This window comes from Lampris incognitus, chromosome 14, assembly GCF_029633865.1.
Source record: "Lampris incognitus isolate fLamInc1 chromosome 14, fLamInc1.hap2, whole genome shotgun sequence".
NCBI lineage: Eukaryota > Metazoa > Chordata > Actinopteri > Lampriformes > Lampridae > Lampris > Lampris incognitus.
The window spans coordinates 11,355,588-11,374,241 of record NC_079224.1 but is presented as its reverse complement, the minus strand read 5'-3'; the positions used below and the strand labels follow the sequence as shown (position 1 = coordinate 11,374,241).

The window sequence follows — 18,654 nt, the reverse complement described above, 5'->3', positions numbered from 1 at the left end:
AGCTGTCTGACTGGTGTTCTGAGTGGTGTTCTGACTGGTGTTCTGACTGGCGTCTCCAGCTGTCTGACTGGTGTTCTGACTGGTGTCTCCAGCTGTCTGACTGGTGTTCTGACTGGTGTTCTGACTGGCGTCTCCAGCTGTCTGACTGGTGTTCTGACTGGTGTCTCCAGCTGTCTGACTGGTGTTCTGACTGGTGTCTCCAGCTGTCTGACTGGTGTTCTGACTGGTGTCTCCAGCTGTCTGACTGGTGTTCTGACTGGTGTTCTGACTGGCGTCTCCAGCTGTCTGACTGGTGTTCTGACTGGTGTCTCCAGCTGTCTGACTGGTGTTCTGACTAGTTTCTCCAGCTTTCTGGCTGGTTTCTCCAGCTGTCTGACTGGTGTTCTGACTGGTGTCTCCAGCTGTCTGACTGGTGTTCTGACTGGTTTCTCCAGCTGTCTGACTGGTGTTCTGACTGGTGTTCTGACTGGCGTCTCCAGCTGTCTGACTGGTGTTCTGACTGGTGTTCTGACTGGCGTCTCCAGCTGTCTGACTGGTGTTCTGACTGGTTTCTCCAGCTGTCTGACTGGTGTTCTGACTGGCGTCTCCAGCTGTCTGACTGGTGTTTTGACTGGTGTTCTGACTGGTGTCTCCAGCTGTCTGACTGGTGTTCTGACTGGTGTTCTGACTGGCGTCTCCAGCTGTCTGACTGGTGTTCTGACTGGTGTTCTGACTGGCGTCTCCAGCTGTCTGACTGGTGTTCTGACTGGTTTCTCCAGCTGTCTGACTGGTGTTCTGACTGGCGTCTCCAGCTGTCTGACTGGTGTTTTGACTGGTGTTCTGACTGGTGTCTCCAGCTGTCTGACTGGTGTTCTGACTGGTGTTCTGACTGGCGTCTCCAGCTGTCTGACTGGTGTTCTGACTGGTGTCTCCAGCTGTCTGACTGGTGTTCTGACTGGTGTTCTGACTGGCGTCTCCAGCTGTCTGACTGGTGTTCTGACTGGTGTCTCCAGCTGTCTGACTGGTGTTCTGACTGGTGTCTCCAGCTGTCTGACTGGTGTTCTGACTGGTGTCTCCAGCTGTCTGACTGGTGTTCTGACTGGTGTTCTGACTGGCGTCTCCAGCTGTCTGACTGGTGTTCTGACTGGTGTCTCCAGCTGTCTGACTGGTGTTCTGACTAGTTTCTCCAGCTTTCTGGCTGGTTTCTCCAGCTGTCTGACTGGTGTTCTGACTGGTGTCTCCAGCTGTCTGACTGGTGTTCTGACTGGTTTCTCCAGCTGTCTGACTGGTGTTCTGACTGGTGTTCTGACTGGCGTCTCCAGCTGTCTGACTGGTGTTCTGACTGGTGTTCTGACTGGCGTCTCCAGCTGTCTGACTGGTGTTCTGACTGGTTTCTCCAGCTGTCTGACTGGTGTTCTGACTGGCGTCTCCAGCTGTCTGACTGGTGTTTTGACTGGTGTTCTGACTGGTGTCTCCAGCTGTCTGACTGGTGTTCTGACTGGTGTTCTGACTGGCGTCTCCAGCTGTCTGACTGGTGTTCTGACTGGTGTTCTGACTGGCGTCTCCAGCTGTCTGACTGGTGTTCTGACTGGTTTCTCCAGCTGTCTGACTGGTGTTCTGACTGGCGTCTCCAGCTGTCTGACTGGTGTTTTGACTGGTGTTCTGACTGGTGTCTCCAGCTGTCTGACTGGTGTTCTGACTGGTGTTCTGACTGGCGTCTCCAGCTGTCTGACTGGTGTTCTGACTGGTGTCTCCAGCTGTCTGACTGGTGTTCTGACTGGTGTTCTGACTGGCGTCTCCAGCTGTCTGACTGGTGTTCTGACTGGTGTCTCCAGCTGTCTGACTGGTGTTCTGACTGGTGTCTCCAGCTGTCTGACTGGTGTTCTGACTGGTGTCTCCAGCTGTCTGACTGGTGTTCTGACTGGTGTTCTGACTGGCGTCTCCAGCTGTCTGACTGGTGTTCTGACTGGTGTCTCCAGCTGTCTGACTGGTGTTCTGACTAGTTTCTCCAGCTTTCTGGCTGGTTTCTCCAGCTGTCTGACTGGTGTTCTGACTGGTGTCTCCAGCTGTCTGACTGGTGTTCTGACTGGTTTCTCCAGCTGTCTGACTGGTGTTCTGACTGGTGTTCTGACTGGCGTCTCCAGCTGTCTGACTGGTGTTCTGACTGGTGTTCTGACTGGCGTCTCCAGCTGTCTGACTGGTGTTCTGACTGGTTTCTCCAGCTGTCTGACTGGTGTTCTGACTGGCGTCTCCAGCTGTCTGACTGGTGTTTTGACTGGTGTTCTGACTGGTGTCTCCAGCTGTCTGACTGGTGTTCTGACTGGTGTCTCCAGCTGTCTGACTGGTGTTCTGACTAGTTTCTCCAGCTTTCTGGCTGGTTTCTCCAGCTGTCTGACTGGGGTTCTGACTGATGTTCTGACTGGTGTTCTGGTCATGATGGTTTTCTTCCTGTTTTGTGAGGTTGTTATTCAACTCACCAGCAACGGGCTCTTTGGAGGGAAACAGCTTGTTGTCCAGAGTCATGCTGATTTCTGAGAAAACCTCCTCTTCATCTCGGTCGGCGTCCAGCTGGAAGGAGGAAAGAGAGACAGTGTTGAGACAGGAGGGATTACATTAAAAGAGTAAATTCTTTTGGCGGTGTCAGAATGACGCATTTCTCTCTAATTTATGATAACAATATCAGAACGGAGTGACAACTGACAGAAAAATTAAAAGTGACATTGCGGGGCGTCCGGGTGGCGTGATGGTCTATTCCGTCGCCTATCAACACGGGGGGTCGCCGGTTCGAATCCCCGTGTTACCTCCGGCTTGGTCGGGCGTCCCTACAGACACAATTGGCCGTGTCTGAAGGTGGGAAGCCGGATATGGGTATGTGTGCTGGTTGCTGCGCTAGCGCCTCCTTTGGTCAGTCGGGGCGCCTGTTCGGGGGAGGGGCTGGGGGGGAATAGCGTGATGCTCCCACGCGCTACGTCCCCCTGGTGAAACTCCTCACTGTCAGGTGAAAAGAAGTGGCGGGCGACGCCACATGTATGGGAGGAGGCATGTGGTGGTCTGTAGCCCTCCCCGGATCGGCAGAGGGGGTGGAGCAGCGACCAGGACGGCTCGGAAGAGTGGGGTAATTGGCCGGATACAGCTGGGGAGAAAAAGGGGGACCCCCCCCCCACCCCAAACAAGTGATATTGCAACTATGTGGCGGGTTCCTCAGCCGACCCGTTACATTGTAGCATCACAGAACAGAGCAGCACCCTGACCAAAGAGGCTGCAGAGCACCGAGTTGGGCTTAATCTACATTCAACATGCATGTAATGCCAAACTAATTGCCTCTTTCACCTCCCTCAACCTGGCATTTTAAACTTGATCCCCCAAATCCACCCGGACAGAGCAGAGTATGGTGAGTGTGGCAGGTGGGACTTGGGCGTTAGTTTGGAGGAGGAGAGAATTTGAATTAGCGTGCCGTGAGGAACATCTGTGAACATTCACCCTTCTGTGCCTTTATGTGTGTGTGTGTGTGTGTGTGTGTGTGTGTGTGTGTGTGTGTGTGTGTGTGTTTCAGCCACAAGGGGGATAAACCTGTGGAAAGAAACGCTTACTCTCTGGATGGGTTGTATGTTTATTCATGAGCGCTGAACTGTCACGTCCAGCCTTTGCAAGGGGAACGTTTAGAGACCCGCAGCCAGCCCCCCGGAAAGGAGTCCGAGCTGGCCGGGTGTCGGCCTACCGACGTCCCGCTTGGTGAATAAATCTCGCACACGTCTAGCTCGCAATTTCAAGCGTGTCCTTCCTTCCACTGCGTGGCCCTGCACCTTGTCATGGCAGCCAGGGGCGGACTGGAATGAGAAATGGCCCCGGACTTTTTGACTCAGACCGGCTCACCAACCCCCCCCCCCCCCCCCCCCCCGGTGATACACCACCACCCACACAAACCACGGCCACACTTTATGTAAACAAGATTACTGAACAGTATAACAATACCTTCAGTAGAATAGATGTAAACTAGAACAGGGGGGACGTGTTGCTCGTAGGTGGAGGCTGGCTAGAAGGAGCACATGTTGGCCCATGGGCACTGGCAGCAAGGTGGTACCAATCTCTGGAACCATCTGACCAGTAAAACAAATAATTTTAACCACCTTTACGTTTTTTTTTTCTCTTTTCGGTGGTCCGTCTCGCGCCACGCCACTATTCATCCACATGTCGCCCCTTAACAGAGACGGGAAAGGGGCGGGGCCCAGGAAACGTTAGAACGGACCGGACCAAAAGTAATTGGCTGGGAGAGAGAGGCTGACAGATTTAACACCCAACCGCAGTGGCCCGGCGGCCCACTCGCCCGGGCCAGTCAGACACACAACACGTGGTTATTTTTGATTTGAGTGGGGGCTGGGGTCCACCGGGAAAACTCCCGCTGCTCCAGATGGCCAGCCCGCCATTGATGGCAGCGTAATTCTAAGCTGCACGTACCTTCACGGTGCCCCTGGATCCCTCCCCTCAGCGTTAGTCTGAGAAAACCTTCCTTGCTGAGGACGGCTGGCTAAAGGTCAAAGGTAACCGAGTAATAAGGTGCCTCAAGAAGGCCGATGATCACTCTCCCTCTTACGTGTTGTGCGACTCGTGGCAGGGTTTACGTGCGTGACAAGATCAAGACAAAACCTCTGAGGTGTTGTCGGTTTGGGGGGGGGGGGTAAGGGGTCAGACAGATAGGCAGGAAGGCGTTAAGGGTAGCCCATCCCCATTACTGCCTCCACATGTGGTTACCACGGAAACAGGCTAAAAAAAGGGGCACCGTCTGATGTCAGCCGCGAGGGAGTCGCCCCCCCCCCCCCCCGTGTGTCCTCACTACCTGTTGAAGAGGAGTGGAGTGGAATCAATATAAGATTTCCTCCCTGAGAGCTTGACGTCCACATAAACCCCACGGGACTGCTGAACGTCGCTCCTAGTCCCGTACCACAGACACCGCGAGCGATCACATCCCGCACACGCCATGTACCATATAAGTCACGATTAAAAGCTATTTCCACACCGCGGTTAGGTCTCTGTCTAATCTGTTTATGCAACGAGTGAATGACACTTCCTGTCACGAGGCGACTTCTTAAAGAATATTGTTGGACTTGGATTAGAGTCCCGATGTGATCTGACAGGTTACTGTCTCTTCACAAAACACTCAGAATTTACTTCCGTCCATCCAGTATCCAAGCCGCTTGTCCGAGCCGGGGTCGCGGGAGCCTATCCCAGCAGTCATTGGGCAGCAGGCGGGGAGACACCCTGGACAGGCCGCCAGTCCATCACAGGGCCGACACAGGTTCATACCTAGGGACAGTTTAGTACGGCCAATTCACCTGACCTGCATGTCTCTGGACTGTGGGAGGAAACCGGAACAAACCCACACAGAAACAGGGAGAACATGCAAACTCCACACACAGGACGACCCGGGACGACCCCCAACTTTAAACTACCCCGGGGCTCGAACCCAGAACCTTCTTGCTGTGAGGCGACCGCGCTAACCACTGCGCCACCGTGCCGCCCCTGAAGTTACTTGACAAGTCGAATTGTGGATATAGTATACAGAATAAATCCTGGTCGATAGGAAAATAGATGTTCAAGAGCCTTTTCACCTAATAATGATTGAAAATATAGGTTTCAACAGACACATCAACATCAGCACACCTAAAAACATGGTGCTGTACATGTAAACCACAGTTTCCACGTCCTCTTGACTAGTTTTATCCAAAATACCACGTAAAAGAGAACGAAGTGACCATTTTCCCCCAGTACAATTCAATTGTTCAGATCCAGTATCTGCTCTGTTGTTCATATTTTTCATAAATGGATCATTTTTGCTATTTGCAGTCTGTACGGATGACGGCCAACGTCGTGTCTAACTTGAGACATGTCCTCCAAAATGAATAAGTTACAGGCTGGAGACTTAGGAAACGTTATTAATGCCTATTTCTTTTCTTTCCACCTATTGTTTATAAGATGCAGGTGACTCGTTTATGATACACAAAAACTCAAAAGGATTCAAACCCCCGACAGAGTATCAAATAACAATGTAGAGTCATCAAGAGAGTCGTCGTTAAGGGTCCGCGGTGGTGTAGCGGTCTAAGCATCGGCTTTGTGTCGATGCAGTTGCCCACTGGGGACCGGGGTTCGTGCCCCGGTCTCGTCAGATCCGACTATGGCCGGACTCGATGAAGCAGCAATAATTGGCAACGCTGTCTTCGGGAGGGGGGCGGAGTCAGCTTGTGGTCGTCACGTGAATGCGTCTCTGTGTGTGTGGGGAAAAGCAGTGGTTCGGCCTGGAGTCGCCTCGCCACTTCCGTGACAAGGCGACTCCTTCGAGACTGCCGGCCGGAGAGATGCAGTTGGCGAACGCATGCAGTACGAGGGTGGGTGTTTGAACTAAAATAGGGATCGATTGGCTACTAAATTGGGGGAAATCAGAAATAAATTTAGAGAAAGAGAGTCGTCGTCGTTTGTTTCTGATTTGAGTACTGTCTCAGACCACATGAAGGACGTGGGCTGAGGCTAGCTAGCTGTTCATCACACCGATCCTCGCTCTTGGAATAAAAGATCAATTTCAATTAAGAACAAAACAAGCAATTATGTCTGTGTGAAGCAAACTTCTGTAATGGTTCTGTGTGTGTGTGTGTGTGTGTGTGTGTGTGTGTGTGTGTGTGTGTGTGTGTGTGTGTGTGTGTGTGTGTGTGTGCCTATGTCAGTATATGCCTGAAAATGTCAGGCATGTACTGACTGGAAAGGATAATTTTTTCAGTTCATCAAGGATATCAGAAATGGCAAAGACAGTACTCGCAAAGCTGGACCCCAACAACGTGTGACTCCATAAGGTCCATTTAGATTCAGAAGTAGAGTTATTGACTCAGAGGGGCACAATTTTCCTCATCTGTATTAACAGTAGTTAGGGTGGGCGTCCGGGTAGCATAGCGGTCTATTCCGTTGCCGACCAACACGGGGCTCGTCGGTTCGAATCCCCGTGTTACCTCTGGTTTGGTCGGGCGTCCCTACAGACAATTGGCCGTGTCTGCAGGTGGGAAGCCAGATGTGGGTATGTGTCCTGGTTACTGTACTGACGCCTCCTCTGGTCAGACACCTGTTTGGAGTGGAGGGGAGGGGGAACTGGGAGAAATAGCGTGATCCTCCCACGCGCTACGTCCCCCTGGTGAAACTCCTTACTGTCAGGTGAAAAGAAGCGGCTGGCGACTCCACATGTATCGGAGGAGACGTGGTAGTCTGCAGCCCTTCCCGGATCGGCAGAGGCGGTGGAGCAGTGACCGGGACGACTTGGAAGAGGGGGGGGGACAATAGTTAGGGTCTCAGTTTGGGGTTGGACCCAAGTGCAGAACACAGCAGACGGAATCCAGCCTTTAAACAATAACTCAGCCTTTACCTGACTTGAGAAAGAAAGAAAAAATCAGGAACAAACAAAAGGTAGTACACAGAACAACTAAGAATATCTAAACTTGGAAAAGGTATAACGAAAGGAGGCAGATGGTGAAATCAAAGTGAGTGAGGAGGAGCGTCCATCTGGCATGGTGGGAGTTGAGGTACTTGACTGTCCTGATGTAGGCAGCATCCTCGCGACCCTGAGAGCAGGATAAGCGGTTAAGATAATGGACGGATGGATGTAGGCCAGATTTTGTGATCCTTCCACGCAATGAAGAGGTGGACGGCTCCCTCCAGCTGGTGCCTCCACTCATCAAGGGCCAACTTTCCAGCCAGCAGTCCCCTGTCCCCCACACCATAATTCTGTTCGGCTGGGGGTAGTTGTCGGGAAAAGAATGCACAGGAGTGTGTCTTTTGTTCGGAGGAAGTGGGTCGGGACAGCACCGCCCTGACGGCATGGTTGGAGGTGTCCACCTCAGCCACAAAGACTAGAGTGGAATCAGGACGAGTCAGGACCGGTGGGGAGGTGAAGCAGTGTTTTCTGCCTCCGGTGGACAGGAGAACAGAGTCACCGTCTTTCGAGTGGGAGCAGTCAGGGGAGCACTAAAGTTCCTGATGACGCACCTATAGAAACTGGCGAACCCTAAAAACTGTTCCACCTGTTTCACCGAGGTGGCTCGACGCCAGTCCAACACTGCCCACACTTTCGCTGGATCCATCCTCAAATCCTCCTTGGACACGATAAACTCCAGGAGGGAGATGGTGTCCACATGGATTTGGCATTTTTCTGCCTTCACAAATAGGCGGTGTTCAAGGAGGTGTTGGAGAAGCTGGTGGACGTGTTGTTCATGCTTGGGGAGAGTCTTGGAGAAAATGAATGTTATCCAGGTAAACAAAAGGGTTCAACCTGTCTGGCAGGACGTCCTTAATGAAGGCCTGGAAAACAGCAGGTGCCTTAGTTAGTGAGCCCGAATGGCATGAGCAGATACTCGTAGCATCGATGGTGGGTGTTGAAGGCGGTCTTCCCTTCGTCGCCCTGCCAGACATGAATGAGGTGATAGGCATTGCGCAGGCCCAACTTAGAAAACACAGTGGCGCCTTGTAGAGACTCGTAGGCCCTGGTCACAAGAGGTAAGGGGTAACAATTCTTGATCGTGATTGGGTTCAACCCCCTATAGTCAATGCAGGGGCATTGCACCCATCCTTTTTTCCAACCCGCAGACACGGCCAGTTGTGTTTTTAGGGACGCCTGACCAAGCCGGAGGTAACGCGGGGATTCGAACCGGCGATCCCCGTGTTGGTAGGCAATGGAATAGACTGCTAAGCTACCCGGACGCCCCGAACTGGCTATTTTTCAAGTGCAATGCTTATGTGGTTTTCTACTTTTTTAGAGTCAGAACTGCCTGGACGTAACAGTGTCTGTCGTGAGAATGGAGGTAACTGCCCCTGCAGAGCAAAGGCAATTGACAGGTAAGCCTTCAACTGATGGATTTCACCTGGATGCTTTTTTCCCACATTCACAAAAACAAGAAAAGAAAAGTGGTGTGATAGAATATATCCGACTGTGTCAGCTCAGGTTATCTCTTAGATTCACATTTACTGTATGCACACACACACACACACACACACACACAAACACACACAAACACACACACATGTATTTATAGCACTTCAACTTTATGTGGTAATTCAAAGAAAGCTCTTATTATTGAAGATTAACCCACTTCTCTCCATTGCATTTGTGATAAATGCATAATTAGCTCTTAAGCCATATGGTGAACATGGTTATTGTTTGTTCTGGCAACTTACATTTCGACCAGATTTACATTTTAGCCATTTAAGACACTTTCATGCAGATCCTCACAGTTAAATAGCTTGATCGTATAATAACCTTAAGTCCCTACATCCCCAGCGGCACCAGCAACCAACAGGTAGGAAGGAGCAAGGGTCAGATGTGCAGCTCAATAAAAATATGATAGGGACCATAGACTCGTGACCACGGCCTTCAATAATTTTCTTCCTAAAGTGTCTGGAGTGTGCTGCTATTACAAATTAAAGTCCTCCAGATCTCCATGTGCTTTAGAAACCTCTTCTGTCCAAGCTCTAAATACAGAACATTTGAAAGAGTACATACCATACTCCTGTAATCAAGCAATTTTATTAAACGCCTACCCCTGTAACGCCACAGCAGAGCTTTGATAACTTAATTAAATAGGCTCCATCGAGAATACAGGGAGGCTTTGGAGGGATTTGCAATGGGGACGGGTGCTCAAGGAAGCCACTTGTACTTCCTTAAGCTTAGTTAAGCTCTGAAAATACCTGGCCCTGTTCCTCAGCTCTAATGGGCTGACTCACTGGAAGATGGTGTTAGCGCACACACCATGTGACCTCACCATTCACGAGCAGGCACCTCGAGATTGGACTGTATATATTGGAAAGATAAAGACTGGACTGTATAGCTCGGTGGAAAAAATATTTTTGATATTTTAGTATTATTAATTGTTAGATTAATCAAGGGATCAATAATGATAACTAATTACTATAACTAATGACATGGTGAACATTTTTATTCTTCTATTCATGAGAGTGGTGAATGAACTCATTTGCCACTATATACTACCATAGGAAAGACAATAAAAGGAACGGTGTGGGAATAATCCTAGACAGAGGGCTTCAACAGCAAGTCATGGAAGTAAAGGAGGACTCAGATAGGCTGATTTGGATGAGGTTGGATTTACATGGCCATCTGGCAAATATAATAAGTTCATATGCACCTCAGGTGGGTTGTGATGAGGAAGAAAAGGTGAATTTCTGGAGACAACTGGGCAATGTAATAATGGCAGGCATACCAGGGGATGACAGAGTTTTATTGGAGCAGACTTGAATGGACACGTGAGAGAAGGAAATGGTGGCGATGAGGATGTCATGGGAAAATTTGGGTTTAGAATGAGAAATGCAGGTGGGGAGTCGATAGTTGATTTTGCTACAAGGAATGATATGGCTATAGTTAATCATCATCATCTGCTGTCACTCGGAGTCGAGTATGACTGTCCTTTAGGACACCTGCATGTGACAGCTTATCATGTGGCGTGGCTGATGTGCCTGTAGCCACCACACGGTTCAGGGAGTGACCAGAGTCCAATGGCATGGAGAACCAAGACGATTGGGGACCACCCTCTGTTGCTGCCTTCATCTGCCTTCACTGCCGTTGTGACCTGGAGACATCTTCCACCGTTAAGGTCTTTGTTGGATTGCACTTCGTCTGCACCCTCCCCCTTGATCTATCCGCCTTGGGTGACCCTACCAGGAGCCAAGCTCTGGACAGCATAGCTCTTGGGATCATTAGAACATTCAAGCTTCTCCACCACGACAAAGGTGGCCATCCAAGAGAAGTATAGTTAATTCATATTTCAAAAAGAGGGACGGTCAGACAGCAACATAAAGGAGTGGAGGCAGAACTATACAGATTGACTACCTTTTATGCAGAAAGTGCCACTTGAGGGAAGCTGTGAATTGCAAATACCAAGCGAGTGTGTAACATAACAACATAGACCAGGGGTCCCCAATTACTTTTCATAGCGGGCCACTTTTAGAGCCACTTTTAAAACCACGGGCCACTCAACCTCCAGCAGCATGTTGGTCGTTAGTTTGTTTTGGTGTCGATACGTTGCAGGTATTATAATTTAAACTGAGATTTTTCATCTATTTTTCGATATATTAATAGCCTTACTGTTACTAAGAAATTACTTTTTTTTTTTTTGGTAGGGAAATAAAAAAAAATCGTCCTTCGTGCATTTGTCCAAAAATTCTCGCGGACCATAAATCAACCCGTCACGGGCCGGATGTGGCCCGCGGGGGAATAGTGTGATCCTCCCATGTGCTACGTCCCCCTGGTGAAACTCCTCACTGTCAGGCGAAAAGAAGCGGCTGGCAACTCCACATGTATCGGAGGAGGCGTGTGGTAGTCTGCAGCCCTCCCCGGATCGGCAGAGGGGGTTGAGCAGCGACCAAGATGGCTGGGAAAATAGGGTAATTGGCCAAGTACAACTGGGGAGAAAAAGGGGGATTTAAAAAAAAAAAAAAAGAAACAAGAATGAATTTATTGGCTCTAATTCTCTACGTTTTTCTTATGCTCTTGTGATTTCATCCTGACCGTGTTTTACGTTGTTCTGTGGGGTGGAACTGGCATTATGTCCAATATTTTTATTGTATTTTGTTGTCTTATCTTGACTATGTGCATTATTTTATCCTGTTGTGTAAGATGCTTAGAGAGGTGCGATATAAACAACTTTTTTATTATTATTACAAGAAAGCTAATAAGGAAACTAAGAGAGGCATAGTGATAGCAAGGCCAAGAGCATAAGAGGACCTGTAAAAAAGACTAGATACAAAGGAAGGAGAGAAGGATACATATAGAGCAGCCAAACAGAGAGACAGAGCAAGCAAGGATGTTGAACAAGTAAAACTGATCAAGGATGCAGATGGAAGAGTACTGTCACAAGATGAGGATATTTTACAGAGATGGGGGGATTATTTCAGGCACCAAATGAATGAAGAGAATAACAGAGAAAGAAGGACAGATGAGCCACCAAGGAACGTTGGAGAGATTACAAAGGACGAGGTGATAAAAGCGTTGAACGAATGAAAGATGGAAAAGCTGTGGGACTGGACAATACACCAGCCCAAGTCTGAAAATACTTAGGCAATACTGGCACAGAGTTGCTGACTAGACTCTTCAACACCATAATACAGACTGGGAAAAGGCCAGATGGATGGAGAAAGAGCACCGTGGTACCAATTTAAGGGTGATGCTCAAAGTTGCAGCAACTACAGAGGGATAAAACTGATGGGACAGACAAAGTCATGGGAGAGAGTGATTGAAATGAGACTTAGGAAGGAAGTGACTATAGGGAAAGAACAATTTGGATTCATGCCACGGATGCGAGATTTCTACTCAGGACCTCAGCTGAAAAATACATTATAGGACAGAAAGAAATGCACTGCGTATTTATTGATTTGGAGAAGGCATATGACGGAGTACCGAGAGAGGAGCTGTGGTGTTGTCTGAGGGTGAAGGGAGCGGCAGAAACATGTACAGGGACTGTAAGACTATAGTGTGATGTGCAGTGGGAACAACAAGTGAATTTGAGGTAAAGATAAGACTGCATCAAGGATCAGCGTTGAGCCCTTTCCTTTTTGTGGTACTAATGGGCAGCCACAAACCACAACTGGACTGACCCGTCTGCATTGCCTTCGATTTCTGTCCCTGGAGGGTGTTTTTATGTAAGAAATGGCCAACAATCGATTGATCAGACGGTGAAGATGTTGCCGTATTTGGCCCTGCATTCATCTGTGTTGACTTTACAGGGGACATGGTTTGTGCTGAGGTGGTAGGTTATTGATATGGAGGAAATATGCAGTGTTTGGACGGGCAGAGGAACCTTGGTATGGTTTGACACTGATGACTTTACATGAATTAACCTGCTATAGTTGACCTGAAACTGATCCAGTGACAGAATCATGCAACTCAATGTGTTCCTCCAATAGTGTGCCTGAACACTGTCACGTTTACAATTTCTAATAACAGTGCGTTAAAGCAATGTTCAAGTTATATATTCCTAATTTATCAAGGGACCCCCCCCCCCAAAGACCCCCTTGACCCCACTTTGAGACCCTTCTGCTGTAGTGGATGACTATGGATGCTAACATGCAGGGATACATGGCATGGTATCATACTGGATTGGCTGGAAGCTTCAGGGAAAGCCACCTCTGCAAAATAACAAAAACAACAATGAAAGCATCCAAAGCTACAGAAGAAAGACAAGCTGAAGGTGGTTATTATGAAGACCACAGCATGACTAAGTTCCTGTAAACCAAACTTCTCGGACATTCCTGCCAACATTAACTTTGGAAACAGGAAAGAGAGAATATTGAGTTGAGGAGCGGCTCAAACAAAAAGTAAAAAAAACCCATCACATCCTTGGATCTCTCGTAACCCCTCATTTGTCAAAATAAAGCCTGTAAGTGGAGGTTAGTACAGAGGGTACGACGCAAACCATGAACCACTGAAAAGAGACAAGTCTGTTGTCCTTCACCAAGACTAGCGATGACATTGGACTATTTACGCAATGGCGTAATCTTCGTCAAAAAATACCTCCCTGCTCCCAGAAACAAGTTTTGGTCTTTCTTTTTTAGCAGTTTGTTTGCTGACTGCCAGGAAACAAGGGGCATGACAGGAGCAGGAACACCGCAAGTGGTAGAAGAAACTTGACCCGAAGCCACTCACATCCCAACAAAATATACACATTTCCTGCAACAGCCGCGAGCAAGACTTTAACACGCGGCTCCCTGAAGCTGGGCTGACACTCCACCAGTTTAGCCCGATCTTAACCCCAATTTGGCCCACACCGGCTCTTCTTCTTCTTCTTCTTCTTTTTTTTTTGAATTTTAGATTCGAATTTTAGATTCGGGATGAATTTCCGCCCCTGACCGCCTTATTTCAATAAAATGCAGTACTTGGTACTGTTATAAAGGGAAGCATTGTGTTCAAAACATAGGGTAGTCACGTAATTGTAACAGTAATTAGTAATGCAGGAGTAATGTCATGTAAAGGTAATGCAACAATATGTTGCATTATTATTACTTTCATTTAAGTTGATTTCATGGGTTTGCAGAGGGTAGCAAAGAGAGAGAAGAGAGACCGCAGCAGATGATGGACAGAGAGAGGGAGCAGCGGTTGATGGAGAGAGAGAAGAGAGAGGGAGCAGCAAATAATGGAGAGAGAGAGAGTGAGAGAGAGAACAGCAAAGGCAGAAGCAGATGATAGCAAAAGAGAGAGAAGAGAGACAGCAGCAGATGACGGAGAGAGAGAAAAGAGAGAGGGAGTGCCGGATGATGGGGAGAGCAAGAAGAGAGAGAGACAGCAGCAGATGATGCAGAGAGAGAAGAGACAGACAGGCGTCAGCAGATGATGGAGAGAGAGAAGAGAGAGACAACAGCAGTTGATGAGGAGAAGAGTGAGAGGGAGCAGCAGATGATGGAGAGCAAGAAGAGAGAGACAACAGCAGTTGATAGGGTGAAGAGAGAGAGGGAGCGGCAGATGATGGAGAGCAAGAAGAGAGAGACAGCAGCAGTTGATAGGGTGAAGAGAGAGAGGGAGCGGCAGATGATGGAGAGAGAGAGAGAGAGAGAGATAAAGAGAGACAGCAGCAGATGATGGAGCGAGAGAAGAGAGAGACAGAGAGAGTAGCAGATGATAGCGAGAGAGACCAAGAGAGAAGAGAGACAGCAGCAAATGATGGAGAGAGAGAAGAGAGAAGAGAGACAGCAGCAAATGATGGAGAGAGAGAAGAGAGGGAGAGGGAGCGGCAGATGATGGAGAGAGAGGAGAGAGGGAGAGGGAGCGGCAGATAATGGAGAGAGAGGTGTGTGTGTGTGTGTGTGAAAGAAAAATGAATATTCCAATAAACCAATGTTTACATAAATACATTGAAGTGTTTTACTCTAGTCTGGTACTCAAGCGTGTGAATAAATGTTTAATGATAGCAGTTGTGAAGTACTCTGCTTCTACTCAGTACGAATACTAATTACCAACAACTACTAATATTTTTAACATCACAATTCATAATCCATCTGAAAAGTAAACAACAGTTTTTGACGTACACATTTCAGTTTCTCAACGATTAAGACGTGTAGTTTAAACGTAAATAAGGTGCCAGAGTGCATAAGAAGCATCTCAATGGAGCTTATTTATTTATTAAACAAAACCTTTCCAGGGGAGGATCCCCCTGGACCCCCGCTGCAGAGGTCCAGGCTAAGCCCCGAATGTCCTCAAATTCTAGAAGCACTTATTGCAAACAAAAGGACACGTTACCCAGAAAGTTCAAGACCAATAGTTTACAGGATTACACCAACAATTTGTTTGCAAAGTTCCTCGCGGCGACCCTGGCTCAGACTGCCCAGGCACGTGGAAGTAAATAACAGATGCTGACTTCTGAGGGACATCTGGACACGTTCACATGAAAAAGTCCTCTTCAGTGACTTTTAATGTGAATGGATTATCCTCTAGAGATTAAGGCGGTCGCCCCACTCTAAGATGCCCTGAAATGCTGACCTTAAAAGAACCAAACCTTTTTATTTGTTCATTTATTTATTACAAAAGTATCCAACCTGTTTTGTATGGAAGCCCGTTTCCGCCACATGAAAAAAAGAAAGAAAGAAAGAAAAGAAAAGCTTTCTGGCTAACACTGCAGAGGAGGTGATGCTCCCTGATTGGCTAAAAAAAACAAAACAGCCAGAATTGTGAGAAATAAAGTCAGAATTCCAAGAAATAAAGCCGGAATTGCGAGAAATAAAGTCAGAATTCCAAGAAATAAAGTCGGAATTGCGAGAAATAACGTCAGATATCCAAGAAATAAAGTCGGAATTGCGAGAAATAACGTCAGAATTCCAAGAAATAAAGCCGGAATTGCGAGAAATAAAGTCAGAATTCCAAGAAATAAAGTCAGAATTCCAAGAAATAAAGCCGGAATTGCGAGAAATAGTCAGAATTCCAAGAAATAAAGCCGGAATTGCGAGAAATAAAGTCAGAATTCCAAGAAATAAAGTCGGAATTGCGAGAAATAACGTCAGAATTCCAAGAAATAAAGTCGGAATTGCGAGAAATAACGTCAGAATTCCAAGAAATAAAGTCAGAATTGTGAGAAATAAAGTCAGAATTGTGAGAAATAAAGTCAGAATTCCAAGTAATAAAGCCGGAATTGCGAGAAATAAAGTCACAATTAAGCAAAAAAATTTTTTAACATGGTGGAAACGGGCTTCCATAGGGGTTTTTGTTATGTCCATGCCAGTAAAAGTAATATTCTGTGTCTCTGCACTGACCTGAGGCTCAGAAAGATCAATTTGACCCCCCACCCCCACCTCCCCCTCCCACGCTGCAGAGGAATGGACTGGTCCTCTCCTGCTAACACGGAGCAGCCGATAAGTCTATCTCTATATCCACACGTGCCCAAGGATAACCCCTCTGCACCCAACCCCAGGATCTAATGAAGGACCCACTGGCATCCAATAAACATCTGCCCCTCTATCTACTCGAGCCCTCGGCAGCCTGCGTTTGGCTTGGGAGATTACCAAGGGTATAAGCTCCACAGACTTTGGGAATCAACCAAACTTTGTGAGCTTCCTGAGCCGTCTACGTAATGGGTATTTTGCAGCGTGTGTGTGTGTGTATGTGTGTGTGTGTGTTTGTGTGTGTGTGTGTGTGTGAGAGAGAGAGCGAGAGAGAGAGAGAGAGAGAGATATGGGGGAGGTTGTAAGACATTACAGTAATGTCGGCAGACATACTGCACACAGAAGTGTTTTATGTGAGAAGAAACAAGAAAGGAGAGAGACCTGCTTATAGCACACACCAGGAGCTGGCTGCACCACCATACCCATGCACAGACATGCAGGCAAAGCCATGTCCACACACACACACACACACACACACACACACACACACACACACACACACACACACAGTGTGCAAACACACACATGCATTTCCTGGGAGTGCATTTCATACACATGCCCACCTATGCAAAAACAAATGCACTCTCACATGCATTACACACACACACACACACACTCTCTCTCTCTCTCTCTCTCTCTCTCTCTCTCTCTCTCTCTCTCTCTCTCTCTCTCTCTCTCTCTCTCTCTGTCTTTTACTCACCCCCCCCCCACACACACACTCTCTCTCTCCTTCCCCACATCTTACCGTGACAATAAGGCCCCTCTCCTGGAAGTATTTGACCAGAGGGATGGTGTTTTGTTTGAAGTTGGTGAGGCGGCGCTCCGTGGCCTTGGGATTATCGTCCGGACGACCCTGCTGCTCGGCACGCCTCTCCAGGCGCTCCTTCAAGCGGTGGTTGGCGCAGGCCAGGAACACCACCAGGTCAGGGGTGCAAATCTGTCGGGACGGATCGAATTTGTGCATTAGAGCGTACAGTCCTTCATTGTCTTTGTCTGTTCAGTCCAGTTTAGGGTCGCAGCGGACGGGAGTTTAACCACTTACAATCCAGTGGCGGCTGGCCAGTACAGGACGCTGGGGCGCCGCCCCCTTCAAATGCCAAGAGATGAAAATATACTTAAACATGTTGAATACAGTTTAGTTGTTTAATGCAAATAATGATGAAATAAAAGTGTTGTTCAGTCTGTGAGCACCTGTCAGCAGCATTAGATATCGGTTCAAATGGTGTTTGGTTGATTTGTGTCTGAATACATATACTTCCTGGGTGAGGGGCGGGGCCAAACCACACCTTACGTAAGCCCTCGAACCTGTGGCGAGCAGGTGACCTGAGGCTGCTGTCTGATTGGTTTCTTCAGATTCTCCAGGGGGCGCAGTTCTGTGTCGCCCCAGACACGCCCACTTTTACTGGCAGCGAATCGGCATTGTTTTAATGGTTTTTGATCTAATGCGATTGGACAATTCTCGTGGCTGTCAATCATGTTCACACCCACCACCACGCCTCGTCTCGACTGTCAATCATCCACCGTCTACGAACCCTGATCAAATCTATAGGCCACATTGTCCTTCTTAATAACTCCGTGACTGTGTGGACATTAAAGCAGCTGTCAGGTGTGCTGTGCCAAGGTAAACTGCCCCCCCCCAACATTTCTTTAGCACCAGCCGCCACTGCTACCACCCCATTCAGACTATCAGGACATGTAGAGTCTGCATGTCGCTGGGCTGTGGGAGGGAGCAGGAGTGTGCTGGGGAGAGTTTCACCAGGGGGACGTAGCCTGTGGGAGGATCACGCTATTCCCCACAGTTCCCCCTCCCCCCCGAACAGGCGCCCCGACCGACCAGAGGAGGCGCTAGTGCAGCGACCAGGACACACACCCACATCCGACTTCCCATCCGCAGACACGGCCAATTGTGTCTGTAGGGACGCCCGGCCAAGCCGGAGGAAACACAGGGATTCGAACCGGCGATCCTGTGTTGGTAGACAACGGAATAGACCGCTACGCTACCCGGACGCCCCAGAGCCTTCACTTCTTGCCTTGGCTGGAGTTTGTTTTTGGAGAGGTTCCCATTGGACTTTTCTTCCCTTGCTCTTTGAATTCTAAAAGAAACCTCTGAACAAATCAGACTTCCTGAATAAATTAAATAGATAACGAGTTGGCCCGAAGCCTGAGGAGAGTAACTTGCTGCTGCTTCAATGGCGGTGAGAGTTTAATATAAAATAGGATCCTTGATCCGTTGTGCTTTACCCTCTGGAGAAGGAGCAACTGCTTGTTACC

At 48.3% G+C, this 18,654-nt stretch overlaps 1 protein-coding gene across 1 annotated transcript in view; it reads right to left on the bottom strand.

Moving 5' to 3' along the window:
- ak5 (adenylate kinase 5) overlaps positions 1-18,654 on the bottom strand; it is a 135,021-nt gene that overhangs the window by 46,770 nt on the left and 69,597 nt on the right. The window contains exons 6-7 of the mRNA XM_056293301.1: positions 17,129-17,320; positions 2,457-2,547 (exon numbers count right to left, since the gene is read on the bottom strand). Of these exons, the coding sequence (XP_056149276.1) occupies positions 2,457-2,547; positions 17,129-17,320 (283 nt within the window). The remainder of the gene's footprint in view (positions 1-2,456; positions 2,548-17,128; positions 17,321-18,654) is intronic.